This window comes from Ammospiza caudacuta, chromosome 4 (genome assembly GCF_027887145.1).
Source record: "Ammospiza caudacuta isolate bAmmCau1 chromosome 4, bAmmCau1.pri, whole genome shotgun sequence".
NCBI lineage: Eukaryota > Metazoa > Chordata > Aves > Passeriformes > Passerellidae > Ammospiza > Ammospiza caudacuta.
The window spans coordinates 51,724,174-51,741,906 of NC_080596.1; the positions used below are offsets into that span (position 1 = coordinate 51,724,174).

Genomic DNA, 17,733 nt, shown 5'->3' on the forward strand with positions numbered 1-17,733 from the left:
AGTGCACTCCTAACAGCCATGAGAAGCACTCTACAAGGTAAATTTCTGATACAACTAAAAGATTATCCAATTAGTGCATTAATTTTTTTTAGAAGATGAGCTTTTCTGAGAGCAATCTTCCTGGTTTATTTTAAGTAGTATTTGGCTCTTTAAGCATCCTCCTCTTCCCACTTCTTCCTCCTCATTTGTGCCATTTGCTGCAAGTCCACTAAATCAATAAGGTCTTTGAGAATTTTCAGCTTGGTAGGCGTGTTGTTTTTCAGCTCCAACATAGATTTCAGGAAGGCTTTTATGCTATCAACTTCATCATGGTTTTTGCTCCCTTATAGCCCAAACCCCCAAATAAATGCAATGCTGGGAGATGAAACTGCACAGGTGAGAAGATGAAAATCATTAAGTGAAGGCAACATGTTCAGAGACAGAGCAGGTGATGCAAACACCAGGAAAAACTCTTCAGTTTTGCCAATGTAGCTCTTCTCTTACAAACTGATAATAACAAAATATTCCATTGACTGGGATCTCTTCTCCATAAACATGGTGGTTTTGTCATGACTTGGAAAATTGAGAAATAAGGTCAAATATACAGAGCCTAACATTAACAGTCAATATATCATTCAAGGTTTTACCAAAGTTTGTCATGTTTAGCCTTCTGCACTTAAATGTAGTTATTTTCAATACGTGCAGTTTCATTCAATTATTTTCTTCAGAAATGACTGTCTGTAGAAACCTGTTGTGGGCAAGCAGAGTATCAGCTGAAAAATGGAGTTGGCACCATGAAACACTTTTGAAAAAGTTATGGTTATTTCAGTGTCTGGCTCAGCTCTTCAGCCCTTTTCCTCTCAACAGTTTAGCAGTATTCCTCACATTACAAACCAAGTATGAGGACAATTTCAAGTTCCCAGCATATCACTTGCAGACAAAACAAGGTGAGAGGTTGAGTTCTACAGGTAACTTTTAATGCAAGTCTTGAAAATTTGAGAAGATTCTGATTTGTTCCCTTCTCAATACATAGGATTGCATTTATTTACATGTATTTTACCTTATGCCATATGTTCATATTACCAGTTACCTTTCTCATTCTTAAACAACAGCACAAATGGTTTACAGTCATGACACATAACAGTAGCCTTGTTTTTCATTTATGCAAAATTAAAAAAAATTCAGCATAAATACAATTTTTAAATTTTCTGAGAAGTCAGGATTTTTTCCTCATTTATTAATAGTTGTGTCTGGCAGAGCACATCAAAGGTGCTGATACTCATGACTAATCTAGATGAAGTTCAAGTTAGCTGACAGGAGGTAATTTTCTTCAGTTCTTCATTTGACTCTTACTCATCCCAGGTATCTCCATATTTATTTACTTTAACTAAAGAAAAAAGAAAAAACAAAAGTAGTCATGTGACAGTTTAACTGCTGAAGTTTATAATATACAGTGCCAAAAAGTATAATGAAGTGCACTGTCATCTGAAGTGGTGTGTGGGGAGAGAGTCAGTCACAGCACCACAGACACGTAATTAAAGCTACTTTTGAATAAATGGGGAGAAGAGTTTGCTAATCACTTTACCTTAATGAATCAATATTCAATCAGGAGGCCTACTGTGCTAATTCCTACTCTACAGAATTTGTAATTGCTTTAAAACAAATGTAACACGAGAATGAAACAAAGACAATTGGAGGAAACAGGCAAGGAATGTTACAATAAATAATGAGGCCACATAATCTGGTTACATGCAAGGTTGGATGTATTCGGGATAGTTAAAAACACATTCAAAGACAAACAAACAGAAATCAGTAATCCCGACTAGGAAACTACTCAGCCATTATTATTTGGCAGCTTCCTTTAGCACAGGATTGAGTCAGAGAGGAAAAACCCAGGGCAGTGGTCTAACGGCTTTGCTCAGAGTGCCACTGTAAGTGAACACCGACCAGAAAGTGAAAATGGGCTCTCGTGAGAGTGAGCTGCAAAGTCCTCTGTAATTGACTGCCATCACTGAAAAGGTTAAGAATGGCTCCATTTGATCCAGTAGGAATGCTGACAGTAGTCAGGCACCCCTTTATAAATCCACTTGCAAGTTAATAATTAAGCTGACTGTTACTAACTGCAGCAGAACAAGTAGAATGGAGCAAAACACCTGGTCCTTGTCTCTGTGAGCTACCAGCAAACTGAGCATAATGCCCTGACAAATCTCTTTGGAGTGACTGATATTGTTGTGAGACACAATGAGAAGCTCTCCCAAAGCAGGATTTGATTTCCATTTCTATTACCCACGGCAGCTGAACAGGCTGCACTCATTCCCTGGAAAATGGGCCAGCCTCGATCACTATGCAGACACTGCAGGGAAGGGAGAAGGCACTGGCACATGGAAGTCAGGGATTGCTTAAAGCTGGTTCAAACATGGGTTGGCTTCCCTTCTGCCCTTGCAAGGAAGGTTCTATTTGCTAGGGACTCAGAGATAAGAGAATGAACCAAGGGGCAGTGACTCAACAAGCACACAGCAAGTAACATGCCCAGTTTGACACAAGAAGCTAAATCAGATCTTAGTCCACAATATCAGTGCAATCCCCGAACTGCCGATTTAAATGTACTTGCACGTGCAAACCACTCCTGAATTTTTGTATGCCCTCCTTCCTCTTTTTCCCTAAAAATGTGAAGAGATACTTTAAAAAGTCTATTTACAAATCTCACACACTGCTCAGTTTTCTTCTCAAAGCTCAAGTACAGCCTTCAAACACAGAACCCAGAAATATAAAAGAAAGAATGCAATATTTGATCAACATTTTATAGAGGTCTTTACATACCTCAAGTAACGAAAAATAAAGTAAGAAATATACATTCTCACTTCACAGCCACATCTGCCATGGAATATGGCAAGGTTTTCAGAATGCTGCTTAACATTTCTTTCTATGGCTCACAAGTGACATTTCTAGGCTTTCTACTTGTGGAGAAGTATCTTGAGAAAGAAACATTGTGTAAATCCACAAAGTGTCAGCCAATGGAATTGAAAAGCAATCTGAAACCACAGCTTCAATAACTTTTTCATGTCTCATTTGGCACAGTCACATGATAAGAGAAAGCCTTTTATCCTTGAAAAAACAGTTAAAAATCATTATACAAAAATGGTTTATAATTTTTCTTTCAAGACTGCAGATCTGTCCAAAGATAAATGACCTGCAGAAAGTAATTCACAAGCATCAAAGCGACTGACACTCTTTAGCAACACTATTCCAGAGCTTGGTGTTACTGCTTCAGAAGGTTTTGTTTTAATACACTCTTCTATACTTACTACCACCCATTATGCCCAATAGGAGACAACAGCTGTTCCTAGAAGTCTTGTTGCAACATGGCTGACAAGACTGGGCAGTGCACACAAACCCAAACAATTTGAGGTGACTGACTAGTGCCTCAGTATATTAAATGGTAAAACTTTCCTCCAGCTACAATTGTTTTTACAGATGCCACATTAAATTTTAAAAGTTCTAGAGCGAGTAATTGAATATGAATTGCTTCTGTGTCTCCTTTTCAAAAAATTGATTGAGTCAAAAAGTTGTCTGAATGGCATCTTGCTCTTCAGGACATTGCATTCTTATTTTGCTCTGTAGAGTTTTCTTTTTCACTGTGAAAACAAATCTCAATATTGCTGCCAAACACCGTTTCCTTCCTCTGGGTTTTAATGTAGAAAATGAACCTCTACAAACAATGCCTCTATAGAAATTCCCTAATTCCACATGAAACTATTCATAAAAATAAATACCCTCCCCTTCAAACCATTGGCCATGTGCTCTATTTTGAGACAACAATGCTATCTAAAACACAAGCCCCTCTCCCATAGCTCTTTGGTATAGCTCTGAGCTCAGAGAATTCTTTGTTGAAAGAGGTTGCTCAATATACTCAATGAAGCAAAACTTATGAGCTTTTCAGTCTGGCACCAAGCAATATGGCTAGAGAAAATGAATTACAATTTTCTATGGGGTGACCAAAATTTTCAAAAAAATAATTAATCTGCAACAGGAAACTACAGACTGCATCTATCACATATGAGATACCTGCAGATACACTAAATATACATTGCTTAAAAAGTATGCAGAATTCAGCTTTGTGGTTGCAACCATTTTTAACATTATGGCAAATATCTGAATTTCACAAGTATTTCTGTAAATTGGTGTATTACCTTCCTTAGCTGGTTTTTCCTGTGAAAACTTGCTTGGAGTTTCTGCCTTTGGTGGTTGCATTACCTCGTATGTCTGTCTGTGTTTATTCCTCAACTCCTCATATGTGATGCCTTTTTTTTTACGACTTTCTTCTGGAACTGGAGCAGGTTCTGGACACAAAACAAACAGAAAAATACTAAATATGACATAACACACCAAAATGTAGCTTCTAGAATACCAGTTAATTATTGCTCAATCCCAAATTAATAGGAGCATGACAGCTGCAATTCTAAATACAACAGCGAATGTATATGGTCTTCAAGTAATCCATTCCTTTTATCCTTTTAATTTTGCCAAACTTCTTTGAAACACTGGCTGTTAATTATTTTTCTTCATTTTACCATAGGAAATTCTAACAACCATGTGGTAGTTGATGGATAAAATAGCTCTGGTCACTTTATCTAAAATTTACAATTATTGTACATTTAAGATATATATGATTTCAGAAGAGAAATCTAAGTGAAGCTCAAGGGTTTGCATGAAGGCTTTAAATTTTGCTTTCAAATAATTAGGACAATATGCATCATATGATGCCTGATAAACATGTGATCCTTTAATCTGTATTTATATTGCAGAATCTTTGTTATATAATAAAGGTTTTACCAACTATTGATATTTGTGATGAAATGCAATAACAATTTTCTTGACACATTTATATCTGATATTTTCATATAATTATAACCAACTTGCACGAAAGGGCTTTTTTAGTGAAATAAAACATTTTTCATAAGTAAGTTGAAGAAATCCAAACTAATTCAAAGTCCTAAACCCTGAATTTGACAGTATCTTCCTCCTTTGTGTACCAGAGATACCTGAATTCAGAATTCTGTCTTTTCCCTGCAATAGCTGAGGACGGTTCACACTGGAAGGAGGGAAACAGCTGTATTGTACTTGAAAACCATTTTAGTTCTCTGTGAGAAAACCAGACTGCTAGTGGATAGAACACAATATCTATTCAGTTCCCAGGAGACAAAAATGTTTTTTCACATTGAGAAAAATTTTTAGAAGTTTAATGTCACGGAGTTACAGCACTATCAGTGACAGCCCCACAGAGGGTGGAACTGCAACAATCACCTTGGAAGGGCCAGCAGGCAGTGGGAAGGCTGTGGTGCATTCAGTACAGTGAAGGGATGCCATATTCCCCTTTCCTTCAGTCAAAGAGAACTTTCAGTCAGGCTGAGTTTCTTGCAAGTTTAGTTCCACAACAGATTTCACTTTGTAAGTTAATTCAGGATATTTATTTGCAATTAAAGCAATTTTCAGCTAGAAAACCCTGAATCTAGTTTACAGTTAGAACACAAAATAAAATTTATATTTACCTTCTGTGTGAAAACAATTATAATTCTTCCACAGCTCTTTCACTCAAAACCACTTTATTTTGCCATGTGTTTGCATAGGGTGAGAATACATAGTTTAATAAGAGCAGTATCTAAAAGAAAGTCTCTAAGTACTAAGGCTCACCTTGAACAGAGTAGTCAGTAATTCCTGTAGGTGAAGATTCATTCAAAGAAGCACTGAATGGAACAGGCTCATAATTTGAGAGGGCTCTATCTGTTGAGCTGTAATCATCTAAATAGCTGGAAGAAGGTGGGAATCCAGCACTTGGAGAAGATGACTCAGTAAATGACTGAGAAGGTACATCTGAAAATTCAGATTTACGACTGGAACGACTGGAAAAGAATAGAACTAAATATTAAATACAAAAATACTGAAGTTAAAAATGGAACTATAACAATACTTGCAATTCAAGAAAATGTTCTTTCATTTTAAATAGTTTAGTTTCCAACTGAATCATCATCTTAAAAAAATTTTGGGATGTTTTGGCTATTTTCTTTACACTGCAAAAATTTCTCTCTTTCTTTCCCCACAGGATCTTAGCTCATACCTCCAGAACAGGAGAGAAAAGAGACAAAACATATTGAACTTTACAATAACTGAAGTTACAATCCTTTTTCCCAAGGAATCTTCAGACAAAAACACCCCATATCAGACACAAATAGTACACGGTGTGCCCACGTAACTAGTGGTAGTATAAACTACAGTGAATTTTAAAAGCCTTTTAGGAAGAATTTGATATTTTAAACCCTTCATCATTAGAAGGTGCTGTAATTGATCAGGCCTGAAGAACAGAAGAAGAGCAAACAGCTATCTTAAGAAAATTAAATTATGAAAATTAATCAAGTTGCTGAATTCTGCAAAAATATTAATGAATTTTCTCTTGAGAGAGAAAGATAATATAATATAAAATATATTCTGGAAATTGGTACCAGATATTTTAAAGTGTTCACTATATTCTTAGAATGGCCTTGCAAGCCACTACACAGCATGTCCCTCTACCAGGAATGCCACCACTAGAATGCCACTAGAACATCTCTAGAGTATTTATTAATTTTTTACTTTTAATTTCTGCTCAGCTGTACTTTTAGTTTCCTATGATAAACATTTGCAATTAGTCTTTATTTAATTCACATAATAAACATACAGAACAAACCCACTTTGTTGCCTCAATTGTGCCTTTAAAATACATGCAAACCCAGCTTTAAAAAACTACCTGATCTTTTAGCTCCCTACAAGTTTTTAACTCATATTATATTTTGGTAAATCAAATTACCAAACTACATTAATTAGTAGACATACAATGCTCAGGAAAGTGTAATGATTTCTGTTGCAAGGGTTAAAAGGGTTAGCCTGTATGGATAATAATGCGATTGAAATGAATTTAAATTATTTATTCAACCAAGGAAAAGGAATTTATCACTTAGGAAATAAAACTTTACAGATACAAATGGGCCATTAACGGTAGAAGGAATGTATTGGTGTGGCAGATGATGGTACTTAACCAAGTTCTCATGTAAACACAATTAATGAGCATGACAATTTCATATTAGAAACTGGAGGGGGGTGAAGGGACAAGTCCAACTCCAGTTCAGCTGATTCTATGCAGTCAGTGTATGAAGTGGTTATGCCTGAAATTGTGTGATGTCATAAAACCATAAACATTTCAGAATAAAGGTAAATCTTGCAGACAAAATAAAAACTGTCATAAATCTGAATTTATAGTATATTTAAGAATTTAAGCAAATCCTTTATAAACATTTAACAAATCTCAGCACATACACAGGAGGACTACTACTCACTATCCAAACACTATCCTCCCAGTTTTGAATCAAGGGTTTAAGTGACATATTCTGAAAGCAGCTTGCAATTAAAAACCAGTTGAAGTAGAAAACATTCTGGAAGAAAACAGGAAATAGTTTTAAGAACCTGATGAGTTTCTCATATGTACAGCATAATGGTGTTACAGATGTAAAGGATTTAAACAAACAGCAGTAAGTTTGACCACCATGCTTCTTCCTGCACTGATATTGTTTACTAAGCTCTTTCCTTTGATAAACACTGAAATCATTTCCACCCTTTTCCTACTTCAATCAAACTAAACTATGGGAAAAAAATTCCAGAATGTAACACTATTTTATTTCAGTTAATTTAGTTTACTTTTAAACTAAGGAGACAACTTGTGCTGTCACACTTCTCTAAGCAAATTCCATGGGAAACACTCTCAATTTTACAAGGAATACAGTTTGCTAAGTAAACTGTTTATTTTTCCACTATTCAAAGTCATCAGTTGTATGTAAAGAGCTCAAAATATGTATTTTATAGCTTGCCAACTGATACAAATACAGATTTCTGAAAGTGGTAGATTTGAGGTAATGGGGAATGAGGGAAGGTGCAGCTCTGAAGGTGGTGGAAAGCTGCAATAGTAGTATTGATCTGTCAGTGTTTGAAACACCCTATTCAGAATATGTTTTAAATTTAAAAGATACTTAAACTCTTACTTAGGTGAACTATGTCTCTGAGCTTGTCGCAGAACATCTCCTATTGGGGAATCCTTCAGTTTCTTAAATTTCTCGCTACAGATTGGCAAGTAGGATATCTTTCCAGCCAGGTATCCACACATTCCAGCAACTTTTTAAAAAGAAAAAAAGATGGGTTTATATGCTGCACTATAATATCCAACATTGTTTTAAAACAATAATTTCAAATAAATAATATAGTATCTTGAATAAAAGAAAGAAAACCAGTTTAGATCTAAACCAAAAACATGCAGTAATCATCTCTGCTTCTTCTGGAGACAAAGGGTACAAAACCAAATGCAACAGCTGAACAGAGACATAAAGCAATGATTTAGACATGGTGTGAGCAACAGGTGATTTCAGCTAGTACTTGGTGAATGAAATGTGGCAAAAAAATTAAATTACATTGTTTTTTCCCAAGATCCAGAAATCACAATTAACTATCATAGATGATAAACCAATCAGGAATAAATACAGGCAGTACATTCTGCTAATTTAGTCCATCAGAACAGTCACATCCTGAAAAGGCTTTACCAGTAATGAAGAGAGGTCTAAACCAACTTAGTAGTAGGCTTATTTTTTGTAAAGGATTCTGTTACTTGACTGCCAGGGGGCAAACAACTGAATTAGCTGAACCCTTGTAATGACTAAGCAAATGGTTTCAATTTAGTGCATGAGCTACTTCCACCTGCTGCAAAGAACATAAGAATAAATTACCAAGATAGCTCTTTCTGGGCTTAAAACTTATGATTTCCATCAACTGGCTCCTTCAAGTTTTATGAGTGGGTCAATGGTGCATGAAGGATTCCATGGGAATGAACAGTTTTCTTGTCAACTTTGTAGGAGAAAAAGACCAGTCCCTCCTTTCATGTGCAATGAGTATTTCCTAAATTTAACGACTAACAGTCTCGATTATCTTTAAGTCAGGAAAGAGTTAATTATCAGGAACATTAATCCTCTGCAATTCTCAGCTGTAGATTACATTGCCTGGGAACCATTATAAAGGGGATTTTACCCCAGCCTGCTGTGCTGATACTGAAATTTTGATTCCTGTTCTAATGTCTTATTTTCAAAAGAAGGCTGAAAGTCCTTTTCCAAGGGAACAGAGAAGAACAGCCACAACTATGAGTGATGTTTACAAATAAGGAATGTAAGGGTTGCACTGTTTAGCGGGTTACAAAAACCCGAACACCTCATATACAATAAATACGTGCAAAGTGAAAAATTGCAAGTCTAAGAGTAATTCAAACTAAACATTCAGCAAAATAAAAACAGAAAAGCTAATTACTCTTCTGCATTAATTACAAAGAGAAAGTATTTTTCATGAGGCCTTCTAGTAAAGAAAAGGGGAAGTATCTCTCTGGAAGATGTTTCACTCAAAGTAATTATTGGCCAAATGATTTGATTTATTTTATTACAGAACTAAGAGCCAGATGATCCACATTTTTCAAGTTAGCACAGTAAATCAGGTGTTGTTCTTTGCTTCTACATTCACTGTGACAAGATCTTTGAGAAGCTGATTAGATATGGCCAGGTCCCACTGCAGACTAAATGAAGGACACAGAGGCATTGGAATCTTCCCCTTCTTTGTCAAAGACAGAGAGCACCAAGAGCTCTCTGCTGTGTTGAAGGGAATGCTGCCAATGTAGTACATCAGCCATGGCTAACTAGATGTTTCAGAAAATTGCTGGGAGTACCTAGAAAACTACTGACAAAAGTACAGTAATTCCTACAGGCAGAACATCCTGGCCAGCCCAGCTGCACCTTATTTCCCCCCCTGATTTCAATAAATTACTTGTATTAAATAAGAAGAATGTGGCCCTTATGTGTAGCAGTGATTGGGGAAATAGCTGTTGTATTATTTATTAGAAATGTTTGTGTTATGCCATTGTTTGGTGTTCAAAGAAAGTAACCAGAATTTAGCATAAACAACTGGAGCCCTAGTCTCACGTTCATTTATCTGCTTAAACAACACTTCCTTGACCACAATCATAGGGTTTACCCTCTTCCCACTGAAGTAAACTGGCTGTATCTGCCAGATTGGCAAGATGGCAACTTCCTGTTTTACTGTCCTGTATTACATTGAAAAGACTAATTTATTAAGTTGATAATTTATTTTTGCTTATACTTTATCCAAAAATCATTCACATGAAATTGCTTTTTTCCTACAATTGTATATACATAATGTCCAGGAAAAAAAAAGTAATTAAACTAGCCTGAACGGGACACGTGAAATCCATGAACAAAGACCTTCAAATTCGGAAGGGAGGGGTGGCTGTGTTCTGGCAGTGTAATTTAAAGCAAGGTTGCACAGTGTCTATTTACAACGTTTTTATCTTAAATGATGATGTTACATTTATCAAGCAATTTTATACAAACCTTATAAAGAAAAGTTGTGCAAAATGTGCAGTACAAATTCAGACAGTGAATAAATCACTGACTCATAAAATGGCTTGGGTTGCAAAGGGACCTTAAAGATCCTCCAGTTCCCCTGTGGCATGAGCAGGGATGCCCCCCACTAAACCTGGTTGTTCAGGGCTCATCCAACCTGCCCTTGAACACTTCCAGGAATGAAGCATCCACAGCTACTCTGGGCAACCTGTCCAGTGCCTCACCACCCTCAGTAAAGGATTTCTTTCTAACATCTCATCTAAATCTCTCCTTTTAGTTTAAAAGCAGTGGTCACACTGGGCATTAGGAAAAGGCTCTTCACTGAGAGGGTTGTCAGGCACTGGAGCAGGCTCCCCAGGGAAGCAGACACAGCACCAAGCCTGGCAGGGTTTGAGGAGTGTCTGGAAAACACTCCCAGTCACATGGTGTAGTTTGAGGTTGCTCTGTCAGGAGCAGGGAGCTCGGACTCTGGTCCTTACGGGTCCCTGCCAACTTGAGCCACAGTGAATTAGCCAGCCAGCCCCAGGGGAATTACATCTGCACAGCAGAGTCCAGAACATACAGCACAAATACACGCTGAATTTATATGTAGCTTTTACTTACATGCAACTTTAATAAAAGAGCCGAATCTTGAGGTATCTCTTAGAACACCTGAAAATGAGGATGAAATCAGATATTAAGATATATCATATTACATAAGATATGTGTAATCAGATATCAAGAATAAACTTGAAAAAACTCAACTGTAGCTATGTTTGTAGAAGCAGGTTACTCCTTTACACTTCACATTAAAGAAAATTTAAAAAAACCCCCACTAATATCTGAATTCTCCATATAATTTAAAAAATCTAGGAATTACCTCTTTAATCATATTTAACTACAGGGTTATTAACACACTAAGAACATATTGTTTCATAAGCAGTGAGATACTGCACTTCTCACACAACATAAAACACATATGAACTTGATTTTGAGTTCAGCTCCTTCTTTATGGTGAGGAACTGCAAATCATGTAGCTGCAGAGTCTGAGCTGCATCTTTTATTTGCGAGTATGTTGGACATTATATTATCAAAATAACTTTCCTAACAGCAGAAAGATATTTCAACTGAGCAAACTGGAATGAAACTGAAGTATTTTTATACTTTACCTTTTCTAATTAAGAAACTAGTACCAAGCATGCTCACTGCAGCCAAAGGGAAAGCTGTGAAGAAGAAAAAAAGCTGCTTAAAATACAATTTTCAATATTTTCAATCACATTTCACAAATATGCAACAAAATGAGAGCTGCTATGCCTTCCAAAGCTCATTTGTGTAAGGATATATATATATAATTAACAAAGTGTATATAAATTATCAAACATTGTCAATTCCAGTTTTTAAGACCTACTACAAATTATGTTGTATGAGTTAATGAGTCATCCTGCCTGCATTATACTTCATGCTTCCTAAAATACAAAAGCCACTGTTGGATGGAATAAAGCTCTCCAGACAAGACTCCAGGTCTCACTACAACTGCTACAGCAGCAAGGTGCAGAACTTTAAGCTAGAGAGGCATACACAGTTCTGCACAGCAGGAGGAAGTTATATAGAGGCCAGTGCTTCTAAAAACTGTTGATAGTCTAAACTCTTGATGTTTTAACATATTTTGGAAAAAGTTTGACTCCTACAGAGCTATAAATCAGATTGATTAAAATTAGGTAATGTTTGATTCACCAGCAAATGAAGAAACAGGGCAGCTTTTCCTGTAGCTTACAGATCAAACTATACAACCTGGGCTTAGGGTCAGAAATGCAGAGAAAAGAACCTTCTGGAAGACCATCACTGCCTACCACAACCAGCCTAACAGTCCATGTCAATTTTTATTATATTGAAAGACTTTATGTGGCAAGAAGCATTTGGAGGTCGCAAAACCCAGAATGAATGCTTCTTTCAAGCAATAATAATTATTTTATTGGGAAGATTACTGTGCAGCTATTCATGAGGAGGACCACCACTGCACAAGATATAGGGACAATGAAGTAACAAACATAACAGAAGGCTAAAGTTATTTAAAGATTTAGATATGCCATAGAGAAGTTTAATTTCATGCAATTCTGAAAATGCAGAGGTTACAAAAAGGCTCAATGACTTCTAGGAGAGAAAGTTTTGCAACAGCACTAGATGGCTGAAGTGTTTTGATGCACACAATTTGTTAATTAAGTTCATATTTGAAGACAAATTGTATTTCTGGAGAGCAAAGTACTAAAGAATAGTTTGCAAATGAACATCTAATTCCCTCAAAAATTCTGACAGATCTAAACCAGGTAAGGAGTCCAACCAGCATCTGTCTCAAGGTAAAAGCAACTGGATGTCACTTTAAGAAGAAATACTGCCTCTTTAGTTCAAAGCAGGATTACAGCAAAACTTCAAAATAGAGAATAAAACCTCCCAACCTATTAGATGTTAAAAATCTGATGCTTTTACAGATTCCAGACCTAGATTTTCAAAAATTTACTGTTCTAGATTTTCTGAGATATAAAATGACAGCACAGATTTGCAACTAAATTGTAAAAGAAAAACAAAAGCAAACAAAGCCAACAACAACAACAACACAAAAACAAACAAACCCTTCCCCCCCAACAAAACAAGGAGAGAGAGGGTGTGTAAAGAAAAATACGCTCAAAAATTATTACAGAAGATTTCAGTCCAATCCTTAGAAGTTTGAAATTATTTATAGACCTAACAGAAACATTCCAGATATCAAAACCAGGCTATACTAGTATCTGAGCATATAAGTGACCTGAAATGGTAACTAAAAAAAAAAAAAAAAAAAAAAGCTAAATGAAAATTGGATTCATACCTAAAAATCAACATGAATTATTCAACTGTTGGGGAAAAAAAAACCTAACAAAACAAACTCAATAAATCAGAAACCATAAATGCTATGGGCAAAGAGTACTTTTTCTACTCCAGGAATAAAATAAATCTAGGGAAAATAATGGAAGGCTGATATATCAACAGCACATAAGGATGGTAATATAATGTATCCAAGTCAAAAGTATTTGATGGGGAAAAAGTTTTATCGGTATGATTTGATTTTGTTAACGTGATTTTAGTTAGAATTTTTAAGAGTGTAAGAATTTATAGGATAATGTGATTACAAACTAGTAACTCCAGTAAAGCACATATTAAACTGAATTGTGAAATGACTAGTGGCAGAAGCTGTCAAGAGAAACTATGACAAAACAGACAGTTTGTAAGAATGAGTAAAATTTGCTACAGCTTGAAATTTGAATAAACAAACTGAAAACACACAAATTTATAGTAACCTCAGTGAAAAACAAAAGCTGACACAATCCAAAGTGAGGATTTCAGGGCAGTCACACAAGCACCCTCTTGCAAAGGGGAGTTCAAGCAGTATGTATGTAATACAGTGAATACAACACTCTGGTATGTGCATGCACAACAGGGAAACAAAGACAGGAGACCTAGAAAACAGCGATGGACTTCAGGCTCTCCCAGCCAGGTAACAGCACAGTCCACAACCCCTGAAAAAAAATCTGTTACTGTTGTAGCTCCCTAAAGAAAAGTGACTCAAGAAACTAACTTAGGGCCTTCAAGCAATACCTACATGCTGTTTCTTCAGTGACTATATAAAGATGCACAGGGCAACGAGCAACATTGCCAAGCAGCACAACAGCTCAGGAACAAACAACTCTCTCTCTCCTCTTTGTGTTCCAAAAGAGAGATTATCAATAAACCACAACCATCATTGTACCACTAATGGACCTGCCTCCTTCACTTATAAAATTATACAGAAAATGTACATTTTAGCAAATATGTTGAAGATTTCCAAGTATTTATGTAAAAGTGAATGAGGAGAATGCCAAACCAATGGAGAAAGACAAAACAGAACTTTGAATCATTAATTCAAAATCACAATGCCTTAGGAGCTGTCCCTGAAAGTATTGGCTTCCACGAGAAATTAGAGCCCCAGTGTGCTAAAATTAGCAAATCAGCTGCTAAATTCTTCATCTGTCCTGGTTTTTGCCAAGCCACCTATCAGCATCAGTAACCTACTAGTGTGTGATAAAACAGCAAGTAACAATCACATCAGAAGGCCTTTTCAACCCTCGAGACCAGGTGTACAAAAATCAAGCATGCCTTGAACCTTAGGGTTACAGAAACCATGCACACACAGCAATTTTTTCCAAAAGCTGAACAGAGTGACTACTTGTATATTGTTCTCTTTACAAGTCTCTATAGAGATGAAAACTAATGGTTATAAGTTAAACTATTTTATTCTTGCATGCTAAACAATAAAAATTGAAAATAAAAATGCAGAAATAACACAAAAAAGAAAATCCAGTAATATAAACAAGACTCAGTAATTAAATCTATTTTCAGACTTTTAATAACCACATAAACTTAAAATATGAAGATATCTTGTTATAAGGCATGCAACTTGGAAATTATGTTGCACCTTGTACTAAACTGCTGCAAACTCTCAGTAAATACCACATGGATCAGCATTTGCTGGGACACAGTTCTAGTAGGTGTGAAGCTCCTTAATGCTCTGTTGTGCTATATTGTGCCTCTGTAATGCCTCAGACAACAGCAAAAGCTAAGGGTGGAAGGAAAGCAACCAATTTTACCAGCAAAGTGAGCTCACCTCTATACCGAAAACTCTCTTCAGCACATTCCTTGAGCAGTCTTCTTTCTTCCTCCGTTGGAACATAAGGCTTTGGTACTTCCCTCTTTCATTAGCCAAATAAATTAGAAAAGAATGAAAAATGCCCCCAGACTGTTTTGTCCAATCAAAAAACTTAAATGTCTAGCTTTCACACCTTGTAGTTCCTATACTTACACCCAGTTAAGAAACCAGTGCTTTTTGTCCATCAATGTCACATGAAATATATAATTTTTAAAAATCCAGTGCTTCTAAAAATTACATGAGAGAGCAGGAAACACTTTATGCATAGTCAGATCCCAACTCAGCTCAGTCCTTTACTTTAGAAAAGCCTGCTTTGGTCCCTCCAACCAGCCTTCCAAACAGCTGACATATGACAGATCATTAAGTGCCTTTTTGAAGTATTTCTTAGGGTTTCAAAGACCACAGGACGTGTTGTTGCTTCACAGGGATGTAATTCAGCGAGAGCTGACCAGCTGTTTCCCCAGCGTGAGCGAGGTTTGTGCGGGGGTGCTGACCCTGTCCCCCCGGAGAGCCGTGACACTGGGCACGCTGCTGGGCACAGCTGTGGGAAGGCCACCAGGGGAACAGAGAATCACAGAATCAGGTGGGTTGGAAATGACTTCTGAGGTCATCTAGGACTGAACACCACCACACTAAGTGCCATGTCCAGTCTTTCCTTAATCACCACTAGGGACGGTGACTCCAGAACCTCCCTGACCAGTCCATTCCAATATCTAATGACCCTTCCTGTGAAGAAATTCCATCTAATGTCTAATCTAAATCTCCCCTGGTGCAGCTGTCTTGTCCTGTCGCCGGTTGCCTGGGAGAAGAGGTCGATCCTTACCTGGTTACAACCTCCTTCAGCCAGTTGTAGATAAGACAGTGATAAGGTTGCCCTGAGCCTCCTTTTCTCCAGGATAAACAACCCCAGCTCCCACAGCCACTGCTCGTAAGACTTGTACTCCAGACCGACCACGAGTTGCCGTTCTCTGGACACGCTCCAGCACTTCAGTGCCCTCCTGAGCTGAGTGGCCCAAATCTGAACGCAATACCTGAGGTGTGGCCTCACCAGTGCCGAGTACAGGGGCACGGTGACTTCCATGGTCCTGCAGGCCACGCTATTCCTGATTCAGGCCAGGATGCCACTGGTACCAGAGCACCTCGGTGGCTCACGGTCAGACACGAACACCTTCTCACCTCCCGCCAGGACCCCCGCCCGGCCCCCGAGAGGCCTCAAGGGCACCGGCCCCGCGTGGAGCTCAGGGCAGGGACGGCCGAGCGGCTGACAGGAATCCCCTTTCCCTGCCCCGATCCCGCCGCCTCGCCCTCCGCCCCGCCGCCCCCAGCCGCGCCAGGTTTCCCCGAGGCAGCGCCGCCGATCCAGCGCAGTTACCTGGGCCGCGTCGCCGCCGGGGCCGGGGCCGGGTCCCTGCCCGGCCTCCATGGCCGCCGTGACCCGGAACTGCGCTCGGCGCACGCAGGCGCGGTGCGCATGCGCGGGGGCGGGCGGGCCGCGGCGGGGCGGGCTCGACTCGGCGGCGCTGCCCGCGCTGAGCACGGGCTGGGCCCTCACAGCGGGCAGCGAAAGGCTTCTGTCTGCCCCTGCCCAGCTCCAGCTGTACGTACGGTACCCACAGGCTTGCTAACGACGGATGGCCAGAATTTCCTAAAAGGAAAGGATCTCTGTTGCCTAAAAAAAGTGGGTTTTTTTCTGAATCAGGACCAAGCAAGGGTCTGCTAGGCAGCTCTTGAGCTCGAAAGTGGAATTAGTTTGGTGGTTAGGATTGTCTTGGAGTAGGAGACTAAGAAGTTGTGTGCTTGATTCTAGCCAGTGCCGTGGAAATGGCAGCTTTAGCAGGTGCTTGCAGTTTTTGAGAAATAAGGAGAAGTTGAGGGAAAAAAGTATGGTGTTGATAGTGCAATGTATGCCTTGGCATTTTCTTGTAAACAAGCAGTACTGTGGCTTGAGCTCACTATATGCTGATATGCCCGTGCTTGCATATGGAATGTACCACTCCCTTTAAGCCTTTCGAGGCTTAAAGAGCAAGCCGTTCTTTCTTTACCCCGGAATTTGGCTTAAATTGCTGCTCTCTGATGGCTGTATAAAAAAGGGTCCATGCCTGAAGATAGGAGAAGGAAGGTCCTTGAGATTGAAGGTCTGAATTTGGTACAGAATGTGAATCATGTGAAGGGCCTAGGGCAAATGGACTAATGAAAACTATAGAGGAGATTGGATTCTTGAAAAAAAATAGGTGGATAGAACCAGAAACTATGTATAGTGGGGTTCTTTTATTCACACCTCTCATCATACAATAAATATATTTCTAATTTACATGAGATTGGAAGTAACTGGTGTAATCAGGCAATCTTCTTTATTTCTGCTTGTCACTTGGGCCCTTGCTAATGGAACATTCTCCAATACATGACCATCCATGATGCACATTATTAGTCAGAAGGCAAAAGATTTTTGCCTCATCAGCTCAAGACAGTTTTGTTTATGGGACTATAGCTCATTTATTAAAACAACTTATTTCATGCTTTTTTCCACTTATCTTTCTATGCAAAGAATACAGTGGGGTTTAAAATCTTTAACTTTTGTGGGGAAGG

At 38.2% G+C, this 17,733-nt stretch overlaps 1 protein-coding gene across 2 annotated transcripts; it reads right to left on the reverse strand.

The window, feature by feature from the left end:
- Window positions 1-934: 934 nt before the first annotated feature.
- Window positions 935-16,593, reverse strand: OCIAD1 (OCIA domain containing 1). 2 transcript variants are annotated; one of them, XM_058803550.1, is made up of 8 exons: window positions 16,520-16,593; window positions 15,106-15,190; window positions 11,603-11,656; window positions 11,058-11,105; window positions 8,046-8,175; window positions 5,671-5,879; window positions 4,170-4,319; window positions 935-1,366 (listed from the first exon to the last, which is right to left on the reverse strand). In XM_058803550.1, exons 1-8 carry the CDS (start codon window positions 16,568-16,570, stop codon window positions 1,329-1,331), a joined length of 765 nt encoding a protein of 254 aa, XP_058659533.1. In that variant the 5' UTR covers window positions 16,571-16,593; the 3' UTR covers window positions 935-1,328. The 2 variants fall into 2 exon arrangements, with proteins under 2 accessions (XP_058659533.1, XP_058659531.1); XM_058803548.1 differs by lacking the exon at window positions 16,520-16,593 and adding an exon at window positions 15,971-16,317.
- Window positions 16,594-17,733: the final 1,140 nt, after the last annotated feature.